Consider the following 11,842-nt stretch of genomic DNA (forward strand, 5'->3'; position numbering starts at 1 on the left):
GAAATGGGACAGCAGTGTATTTACCAAAAACGAGCGATCTACAGTAAAATCTAACAACACCACAATGTTCTCCTCGAAAAACCACTCAAGATAGCCTCAAAAATCACTGAAATAGGACCCAGAAAGGCTGAGAAATCAAGTCTCAAAAATTCCCAAAATCAAGTTCACAAAAAGGGTGTGGCAGCAGGTATTTTACGAAAATTACCTCAAACGGGGACTCCAAATCACTATCCGAGCTCACCAACGCGTTGTCCTCAAAAAATCTCACAACTTTGCCTTTTGAATCGCCCAAATCGGTTGAGAGATGAGAGAGTTATGAGGGTTTAAGTTTGGGAATATGTTGCTGGTTTTTCGGCACTTATTGCAGAAAATCTGCAATAATTTCCAAAACTTAAAAACTCCGACGGGGTGCTCCGATCTCGTTCGGAATCCCGTGCACGCAAACAAGATATGCAACCATACCAAATTCGATATTCCAAACTCAACGGCGCAGTCAAAATTTCCATCAGAGGTCATTTCGATAAAAAGTGGGTCCCACTTCCAAAAGTCATTTTAAGTCAAAACCCACAAAAGGGCTCGAAAAGATATCGAAAACCTCCAGACACAAAAGAAGGGTCAATCTAGACCAAACTCGATATTCCGGAGCTAACCACGCTGACGGAATTCTCATCCGAGCGCATTTACTCAGAATGTTGACCAAAGTCAAACTTAAGCTTAAACTTAAAGTTAAAACGCCTAATCGCACCGACTCACACTGAAAATCTCGGGAGTCATGACGACCATGGTACTAGCCTAAAATGACCCTTTCGGAGCTGATAGAATCGTCAGAATTAGATTCCGATGTCATCTTCTTGAACTTTTGATCGAAAATGATCGTTCAAGGTTCATAAGCTCCAAAACACAAAAACTCGCACCAAGACCAAACGAACGACCAGGTGACCGAACTGTCAGTCCCAGCAAGTCATAAATGACTTGGGGTCACTATAGGAACTCTCTAAACGACACACAGAAGGCAAGACACAGAAATGACCAAGAGGGTCATTACAATTATACATTATGATGTTCCATAGCAAACATAAAGTTTGTTATGGAGCGCTATTATACAAACTTTAGTTATAACATACAAATATGATTTTTATATTTGTTATATGTCAAAAAGTTGCTCTTAATAATATAACCAATCCATTTAATTATTTTTGAAACATAGTATTTCAAAAATATATGTCAAACTTCTTCTAATAATTCTTTCTTTCTATATGAAAAGCTCAATTTTTTCTATAGTACGCTATTATTATTATTTTTTTAAAAACTAAAATCAATTATTGCTAAAAAGTAAATGCCCTTCCTTCAAATTTGGAGGTCGTAAGGCACTTGCCTTTTTTTTAATCTTGTAGAACTGGTACTAAAGTACTGTGGTCCCGTTTGGCTTCAAATATATTATGAGAAAATTTGCAAGAAAATTTAAGAAATGGTAATTGGCCATACAATTTATCATTATTTGGAAAATATATTTATCAAATATTTCAAGTTTTCAAATGTAACGACCTGTAGTCGAGACTTGGGGTCAAAAAACTTTTTCGTATAATTTGAGATTTCCTAGTCTAGTCCAGATTTGGACGAATTCGAAGTCAGTGAGGTCTAGAAAAATCTGATAATAAATGAGATATCGATTAATATATTTTATTATATGAATGGATAGCTAAGACGTTAAGGAACCCGTACGACATTACAGAATTAAATTCGGCGAGTACAACTCCTGAACTGAACTTAGAGTGAACGGGTATTTTCTGAGTGTCATGACGGTGTGTTATGAAAATGGGGGTTTGAAATTATTAAATTGCTCACTGGTTCCGTGCAAGCCGTTGTGGCGGGATTATTCTCGTCAGGGCGGGGCAGCTGTGGCGGGTTTGGGCCGCCACAGCAGGACAAACGCGACTTAAGGTCGTAAATAAACTCCAAAACGTCTTTATTATGCACTTTTTGACTTTCACAACTAAAGAACTACTCCAGACGAGTTCTTGATCGTTTTTCACCATTCTTGAGGCTAAAGGTAAGGTTTCAACTTCTTGAATCTGTTCTTCGATCTGTAGAACGTAATCTAATGGGTAATTATCGATGGGGGAAGGTTTTGATCTGAAATTAATGGTGGAAAAAGCCTTAATTTGGGTATTAGGATCTTGGGTTTGGTCTAGGGTTATTGGGTTTGTCATAATCCAGATAATTAGACCTTTGATTGTTGATCCTTGCGTATATTAATTGTTTATAGACCTAGAACAAGCGGAAAGAATCCGGAAAAGGAAGATTCAAGTGCCTTGGGAGATTCAAGCTTGGATTCGAGGTAGGTGATGGTTTTGATTTCATGTTGGTATGATATATGTTTGTAATTGCTCATTATAATGCATGTATGTATGCGAATGTTGCACTATTAATCACCCTAATCGTAAACGAGGATAATTGAACAATTGTATACCATGAATCACCTCTTGTTGTATGATTGTGAGAATATACATTGTGATTGCGATTGTGGTTTGTTGAATGGATCGGTTGCCACGTTTCGACATAAACATGGGATCAGTTTAAGGTGTTGTTTAGTTTCGGGGTTGTACCCCTTGTTCTTAGACTTGTCGTTAGTATAGTTTTGGTAGAATGACTTTCATGTTATAGGGGTTGTTCAGCCGCATTAGTTTGGTTAGTTGTTTGTTAAAACCTTTGGAGTTTATGGGAACTCCTTATTTTTATTGTCATTTAAACCTGCTTCTGTATCTTTAAATCCCTTAGTTTTCATAAAATTTGTTAGTTTGGATTGTAGCAGTGGTTCTCTCACCAAAGGGTTAGTGTGGGTGCCACTCACGATGGTTTGGGTTGTGACAAAGTTGGTATCAGAGCCCTAGGTTTGTTGATCTCATTGTACCAAAACTAGTCTAGTAGAGTCTTGTTGAACGGTACGATGACGTCTGTACTTTTCTTCGAGAGGCTACAAGACTTTAGGAAAAACTCACTTCTTTATACTCCTTCGTGCTATGACTAGAATCCAATTGGTATCTGGGTGATTAAAATTGGTATCTTTCCTCCTTCACTCTATGGTCCGAACTATAGTAACAAAAGTTGTAACACCATCGCTAGTAAGAGAGGATGTGTATAGACTACCGACAATTGAATATGGTCACCATTCAGAACAAGTATCCATTGCCTTAGACGACCTTTTTGACGAATTGCAAGGTGCATCTAAGATTGATTTAAGGTCTGTTTACCATCAGTTAAAGATTGAGGCGGTTAAGAATTGGGTTCGACCAAGTTCTATGATTGAAATTAGCAATTTTGTAGGCTTGCTAGCTACTATTGTTATTTGTAGTATGAGTTGAGTCCAATTGGTATCTCCCGATTCCAATTGGTATCTCAACGAAGTGAACTAGACGTCGTAGTCCCGGCTGAAGGGACACAAGCAAGTTAATTGGAACTGAGAAGGTTCCAATTGGTATCTGGTCTTAGGGGCCGTATAAGGCATAGATGATCAATAATGGTCGTCTATGGAACGAACTAATTAAAGAATTTGGACTTGTCTGCAAGTTGTAACTGCTTGAGTGTCATGAAACTTGTTGTGAAAAAATAGTCATTACGAGATTAAGTGCAAAGGTTTAGATAAATTACGATGTGGTTCATAAGCGAGAAATCTGGACGTGCGTTGCAACCAACTGATAACTATGTGAGAGTCTGGGTGTATCCTGGGGATATGTGTGTGGTAGTGTTGAAACGATGTAAAAGGATTCTAAAGTGCATACTTCGTTGGGTTGACCCGAGGGAAGGAGGTAGACAATGATTGTCTTAACTAAAGGGATTTTCTAAAATGCCTAGTTATAGCCGGGAATTCTAGGGGAAATATAGAAAAGAGAGAAACCTCATAAATTGTTGGCAGGGGTTCTGTTTTTGTTGGGCCTGATGGGGGGGATTTTACCCGCTATGGTGAGACTGCCAGTGCGGGATTTCTCCTGCCAGTGCAGGACAGGGCAAGACAGAATCTTAACTATGTCTTTTATGTTTTCCCCTAGTCACAATTATGGACCCCAATCCTACCTGAACTAACCCCCGTAATCTAATTCAGTGTTCAACAATTGAATATAAGTTATAAGGTGTGTTAAAATTGTAGAGAACCTAGGCATATGAGGAGGAAATCAGCGAGGCCGTGGAGGCCTGGGAAATGGTAATGCATGTAGAGGAGTAGTGCAGCCAGACAAAGAGGTTGGACAGGGCTCAGTTTTATGTTTTTTCGGGTAAGACCGAGTTTGAGGGTGTGATGCATTGGTCACAAGAGCTACTTTTGTCTATGCTCGGATGTCTATTAATTTGTTTGATCTAGGTTCTACTTCTTCGTATGTGTCAGTTCAATTGCCTTGGGATTTGACGTGATATACTTGATGCCCCCATCCATGTTTCTACCTCAGTTGAAGAGTCAGTTATAGTCACCCATGTATATCATGTTGTCTTGTTGTGTTTATGGATTTTCAGATTTGGGTTGATTTTGTTATGCTGGATATAATTGACTTGATATAATCTTAGGCATGACTTGGTTGTCCCCCAATTATACTAGGCTTAATTGTAATACTAAGTCGGTAACTCTAGAGATCCCTGGTAGGGAAAGATTAGAGTGGGAAGGGGTGTACAAGCCTAAGCTAGCTAAGATCATATCATTCATTCGGGCGAGAAAACTGGTAGGGAGGGATTGTTTGGCGTAATTGGCTCATATTCGGGATGTTAAGGTTGAGTCTCCCTCTATTGAGTCTATTTCTTGTGGTATCAAAATTTAGAGAAATATTTCCTACTGATTCATTTGGTATGCCTCCGGATAGAGATTTAGATTTCTGCATTGACTTGGAAACTGGCATTCGCCTCATTTCCATCCTTTCGTATTGTATGGCTCCGACAGAATTAAGAAAGCTTAAGGCTCAAATCCAAGAGCTTCTTGATAAGGTTTCATCCGTCCTAGTGTTTCCCCGTGAAGTGCTCATGTCTTGTTTGTTAAGAAGAGGAAGGGTAGTATGAGGACTGGTAATTTTATTTTGAGCCATAATGGAGTGGATTAATACTGGAATGACAAGCTTATGGATAAAGAAAGTTCCATTGAGTATACTTGGGTGGAGGCAATTGAAAATGTAGTAAGAAATTGTAATAAATTGGGTTAGTCCTCTGAATTGGATGAGCATACATGAGTTTGAGGTGTCATATTGATGAAATGTTGGCTTCATGGTGATAGTCAAAGCTGACTGAGCATAATGGTAATAAGAGTTCGTGATGAATTGTGATGGGATGCAACTGTATAATAAAAGTATTGGTTAAGCGAATTTTTGTAATATAATTATGACTTACGAGTATCTAAGGTTATGGTTTTCTAATATTTGGTGAGTAATGTGGTTGTATGGAAAGTTTTAAGAGATGATGGGACACCATTCGAATAGAAATTAAAGAGCTAGAGTCATAATGAAGAAAATGGTGGGATGTAGTACAACCTTTAGAGAGAGGCAAGATCAAGAATATTTTATTTGATTGCAAAGGCTAAAGAGATATCTTCAGAGGGGTAGATAATTGGGTTCAGAGACGCATGATTTCATTCATTTTGTTGTTGCTATGGTAATAGTGTCACATGTCCTTCAGATTTGGTTAAAAACTATTGGAAAGGACTTGAGAAAGGAGTGTACAGACATTAGCTCGAGTGTGATGATAAGTGCTTTATTTTTGTTTTTGAGTTTAGTAATAAGTATGATTGAATTGTTGGCAAAAGATATTGTAAGATTGATGGACATGCGATCGATGATAAGTAGAGATCCATGATTTCATAAAAATCTTCAAGGTACAAGCTAATGTTGATAGTGAAAGGGATTGTGTTATACGGTGGAAATTACAATTCAAATTTTTCATTGTAAGTCTACATTTGTGGTGATGTATTTTGTCAAGGTATGAATTGGCAAGGTAAGAAATGATCAACTGTATCCGATATTGAGCATGTGAAAGAACTTACTCCTGGTTTGAGTCGTAAAGTTTATTGCTTTTGATAGTTAAAGTACCTAAGAAGGGTTTCATTTAAAAGTGTTGGTTTATAATAAGGTAAAAGGTCGAAGTGTTTATGATGGTTGTTAGTGTTGTGAGTATGATTCACTAGTTATGCTCCAGTGTGTTATCACTTTGTGGGTGGATCCCTAGAGGTGGATTCGGTGTACCGATCCTGAAATGTTCTCTTGGTTGAGTGGGATGATTGGGAAGACGTGGTTATTTCAGATGACTTATGTGATGTTCTCTTGGAGTTGTTAAAGTATTTCTGTAGTTTTACGTATATCACCTTGCTTATGAGAATCCATAGATGAGCTACCCTGCGTAATCTATGGTTGTCCGACAATCGTAACATTCATCTAATCGTCGAGGTCATGTATTGATTGTGTGTGGTTGAATGTGGGGATCATTGAGTCCAATTCTACTGTTCTTAAGAGGTACTCTACAATTGGTAAATCTAGCATTCGATAGTGTGGTTAGAGGGCTTGCATGCTTGGACATATCTCTCGATGAGTATCAGATGTTTAAAGATCAAATGTTTATAACTTAAGCTCATGGAAAATTGGGTTGCAAGATGGAGATGTTGATAAGAACTATGATTGGCGGGGGATTATGATTGTGTGTTGGTTGGTTCAGGTTCATCTCTAATTGTGGCGAGTTTTTGATTTTAGGATTTTTATCATGGTTATGTGAGAAAGGATTTGTCTTGATGTTTGTGTCAAAGTCGTTGATAACATGTTGCAGACATGTGTACGATCAACTTTGATGGTTATTGGGAATAGCTTTGTTGTTAGTTAAGTGTACATACAACAATAATTATCAGTCGAGTATTGTGATGACTTCATGGAGGCATTGTATGAGAGGATGTGTAGGTATTCAATTGGTTGGTTTAGGGAAGAAGATTATATCATAAGTGAGACCCAGTTATGTTAGACAAGACCTTCTATATGAAGAAAAATCGGTTGAAATTCTTGATCGCGATGTTTGGAAGCTAAGGACATGCGAGACAAGTATCCCTTGTTGTTCAGCGATTCAAGTACTACTCTACCCTTACTTTAGTCAGTCTTCCCTAGTTGATCACTTGGGGACGAGTGATGGGCAAATTGGTATCTATTGTAACGACTTGAATTTCGTCGTTAAGAAAGGCCAATGGAGAAAAAATTGGGGTTAGAAAACTTTTTCGTAGTAACTTGAGATTTCCTAGCCTATTCCAGATTTGGACGAAATAGAAGTTGTTAAGGTTTAGGTAATTCTGGTAACAAATAAGATATCGATTAATAAATTTGATTACATGAAAGGATAGCTAAGACATTAAAGAACCCGTACGACTTTACAGAATTGAATTCGGGCGAGTAAAACTCCTAAAACTAAACTTAGCGTGAACAGGTATTTTCTGAGTGTTATGGGATAAGGGTGTGTTGTGAAAATGGGAGTTTAGAATTCTTAAATTGCTCACTGGTTCCGTGCAAGCCGTTGTGGCAGGATTATTCTCGCCAGGGCGGGGCCGCTGTGGTGGGTTTGGGCTGCCATAGCGGGACAGATGCGACTTAAGGTCGTAAATAAACCCCAAAACATCTTTATTATGCACTTTTTGACTTTGACAGCTAAGGAACTACCCCAGACGAGTTCTTGACCGTTTTCACCATTCATGAGGCTAAAGGTAAGGTTTCAACTCCCTAAATCCGTTCTTCGATCTGTAGAAAGTAATCTAATGGGTAATTATCGATAGGAGAGGGTTTTGATCGGAAACTAATGGTGGAAAAAGCCCTAATTTGGGTATTAGGATCTTGGGTTTGGTCTAGGGTTATTGGGTTTGTCATAATCCGAATAATTACACATTTGATTGTTGATCCTTGCGTGTATTAATTATTTGTAGACCTAGAACAAGCAGAAAGAATCCGGAAAGGGAAGATTCAAGTGTCTTGGGGGATTCAAGCTTGGATTTGAGGTAGGTGATGGTTGTGATTTCATGTTGGTGTGATATATGTTTGTAATTGCTCATTATAATGCATGTATGTATGCGAATGTTGCACTATTGAACACCCTAATTGTAAATGAGGATAATTGAACAATTGTATGCCATGAATCACCTCTTGTTGTATGATTGTAAGAATATACATTATGATTGTGAGTGTGATTTGTTGAATGGATCTGTTGCCACGTTTCGGAATAAACATGGGATCGGTTCCCACGTTTCGGCATAAATATGGGATCGGTTACCACGTTCTGACATAAATATGGGATCAATTACCACGTTCCGGCATAAACATTGGATCAGGTACCACGTTCCGATATGCTAACAGTTTGGGTGTGGGTTGCATGAGTGGACCTTTGAATTGGGTTCCGTGAGAGGACCATTGAATTGTGTTGTGTATCTACTTGTGATGATTACGTTCATATCTAATGATGATTGAGAACGTGAAATACTACATTGATCCTGAAAATATTACTAATATTGTATATGTTTGGTATATGCATGTTTTACAATGTTGTGGTTACTTGCATGTGTTTCACTTATTGGGATAGCCGCGTGATCCTATCAGTACACTGTGGTTGTGTACTGATACTACACTTGATTATTTTTTGTTAAGTACATGGCATCTTCAGGCCGCTATTGATAGATCTCAACTAAGTGACTATTGAGCGTGATTGGATTCAAGGGTGAGTCAGTTCTTTCAGGCTTCCATGGATCTCTCTTGTTTAAGTCCACTCTTTTCAGACTCAGACTATTTGTTTAAGGTGTTGTTTAGTTTCGGGGTTGTACCCCTTGTTCTTAGACTTGTCGTTAGTATAGTTTTGGTAGAATGACTTTCAGGTTCTAGGGGTTGTTCTGCCGCATTAGTTTGGTTAGTTGTTTGTTAAAACCTTTGGAGTTTATGGGAACTCCGTATTTTTATTGTCATTTAAACTTGCTTCTGTATCTTTAAATGCCTTAGTTTTCATAAACTTGTTAGTTTAGGTTGTAGTAATGGTTCTCCCACCAGAGGGTTAGTGTGGGTGCCACTCACGACGGTCTGGGTCATGACATCAAGTTCTAGAAAAAAATAGTATTTGAGCCAAGTTTTAATATTTGGGAATTTAAAAAATCACGCCAAACTTTTTATATTTTATAAAATACACTCATCATTTATTAAATCCAACTTATATTTATCTACCAAATTACTCCATTAATAACTAATAACTACTCATCTCTGCTATCTATATAGAACGAGGCTAAAAAAGAACAATTTATTTTTAATGAGTTATAATTTATCATTAATAACAATTTTATTGATGTATTGCTCTTTCCCATATTGTTATTTTGTTGTGGATTGATATTAATTATGTTATAAGGCTATTTTTTAACGAAACATGTTTATTATAAAATGACAATACAAACTTAAAATAATTTGCCAAAAAAAATTAAAAATTTGAGGCTAAACACTAGATGTGTACCGTGTAGTGATAGATAGGTTGTGTAGAGAGAGGAGATTACGAAAGCACAAAATTGTTTGATAACATACTTGAAAGAAGAATAGTGCTAATAAGGTAAATTTATTAGGAAAAATATTTTTGGCCAGAAAATTAGGTTAGGATTTGGCTAGGATGATATTTTATCTGTGTTATTTTATCTTTTTAAATATTTTTACCCTTTTAACTTTAATACCTTTTAACTAAAAAATGAAAAAATGATCAGTTTACTTTAAAATTAAAAAAATATTATAGTTTTTTAAATTTTCTAGCCAAATCCTAGCCAAATTTTCTGGCCATTTATCACTTCTCAATTTATTATTCCCTCCTTTAAAAAAATGACTTACTTTCCTTTTTAATCTACTTTTAAAAACCTCTTATTTTTAGCCATATTTTTATTTTAGTTTTTTAGGTAACATGTTTAAGGCCATAAAATTAAATGTTATTTTGATACAAACATAACTTTAATTTAGAATCACAAGATTGAATTGTTTTCTTAAACTTTGTGTCAAGTCAAATTAGATGGTTCTTTTTGAGACGAGAATATATAGACGGATCTAATCTTCAAAAGATGAAGAGTGACAAAGCTAAGTAAAGCCTGAATATTTGCGACATTTAATACGTTGTTTACTTTAATTAATGGACTCATAAGTTGGAAAGGATCGAGAAAGTTAATGTATATTGCATAGTGAATTTGTACCTTAATGAATTTATTTAAAGTATACTTTTTATAGGCATTTGTGATGGTGATGATGTTAATATATTCTCATTAATTAGCATTGTACGTGTAAGAAGTGGTTAGAAAAAGGAGGTACGTAGATGAATGAGCACACAATAATGTATACTATATTACTCGAATTTGATATATACGTGTAATGCATATAAAAAACCCTAGTAAAAGTAAACCAAAAATATTGAATTAATACACGAGAGAGTACATATACCAAATAAGATAGATGTATTATCAAGATTGGATTAATACATAATAGCCAATCGTGAAATTTTCATACAAACACTCGACTACGTACGATTTTAAAAGAAACACAGAAAAAACAGAAAGTGACAACTGATACAACATAGAAACAATGGATCCACAAGCAAAGATCAATTTCCATCTATATTATTCTTAATTCTCCTCATGATGCCAAATTCTGATGATCAGCTTTACTGAACCCTGCATTAATGAACAAAAGTAACATTAATAATGATAATAATAAAAATGTAATGTACTAAGTACAATCATATATTTGTGGTATTTTTTAAAATTACATATAAATATTTTTGAATTGATATTTTTTTACTTACTTACCAGACAAAGTATAAATAAAAAAATCCACTTATTTTTTTCAGAAAACCACACACACATAGAGTTTCTAATTTACTACTCCTACCTACGTCATTTTGTGACAATGTAATAGCTAGTACACATCATTTTTGTGTTACTTTATTTTACGTACTACGCTTAATACGAAGAGTTACTTGTTGTTATAGGTCAAAAAAGGTGAATAACATACTTAGAGCAGTCAGTAGAGGGGCTGATCTTGTAAGGGATGTTGACACTGCAAGTGCTAGGGAGACTAGCAGCTTTGCCCAAATCAAGGCCTGTAAAAGAACTAGCGGCTGATTTCAGGCAAGTGCATGCGGTTTGTCGGTCTGCTGTATTCTGGGCTTGACCCAAAAGGCCCTTAACACCACCACAACAGCCTCCGAGAGGACCACGGTTCATCAGATAAGGTAAACAAGAAGCCAAGGAAGATGTAACTTGACCACAAGTTAGTGCCTCTGCATGGGGTGCAACCACTACCATGCACAAAAGCACAAAGCATGCAATCTTGCTAACCATTTCCATTCTTAACGATAATGAAAATTAGAGAAGAGAAGGTAAAATAATAGTTATGTGTTTTATGATGAAGAAGTGGATTGGAAGAAATGTGTTTTGGTTGAGTGTTTTTATAGAGGGAAATTTGGACTAGATGTCCAATGGAGGAGTGAGAGAAGTAGTTGGCTGTTAGGTTGAAAATTTAATGCATTTTGATGGTACATTATTATGCTGGCTCTAAAGTCATGCATGTGGTAGCTAGTCCTAAGATCTTACGTGTAGGAGTTTTTCACAAATCATAAATATTTAGCATGCGGTAAAAATATGTCATCTGAGCTTTAACTCAACATAAAAAATTAGCTTATAAGGAGAGAAGTATCGAAATTCATATAAGTAGACTTCCAGTCTATTCCCCAATCAATGTAGGACTTTTACCCACTTTAACCACCCCCCCCCCCCCCCCCCCCCCCCACCCCCCCCCCCCCCACCACCCCCCACCCACCACCCCCCACACCCCCACCCGCCCCCCCCCCC

At 36.8% G+C, this 11,842-nt stretch overlaps 1 protein-coding gene across 1 annotated transcript; it reads right to left on the reverse strand.

Annotated features, from left to right (window-relative positions):
* Nucleotides 1-10,384: 10,384 nt before the first annotated feature.
* Nucleotides 10,385-11,425, reverse strand: LOC102597633 (non-specific lipid-transfer protein 2). The gene is made up of 2 exons (XM_006367334.2): nucleotides 11,004-11,425; nucleotides 10,385-10,663 (listed from the first exon to the last, which is right to left on the reverse strand). The coding sequence occupies exons 1-2, from the start codon at nucleotides 11,336-11,338 to the stop codon at nucleotides 10,654-10,656; spliced, it is 345 nt and encodes a 114-aa protein (XP_006367396.1). The 5' UTR covers nucleotides 11,339-11,425; the 3' UTR covers nucleotides 10,385-10,653.
* Nucleotides 11,426-11,842: the final 417 nt, after the last annotated feature.

Source organism: Solanum tuberosum, unplaced genomic scaffold (genome assembly GCF_000226075.1).
Source record: "Solanum tuberosum cultivar DM 1-3 516 R44 unplaced genomic scaffold, SolTub_3.0 scf00773, whole genome shotgun sequence".
Lineage (NCBI taxonomy): Eukaryota > Viridiplantae > Streptophyta > Magnoliopsida > Solanales > Solanaceae > Solanum > Solanum tuberosum.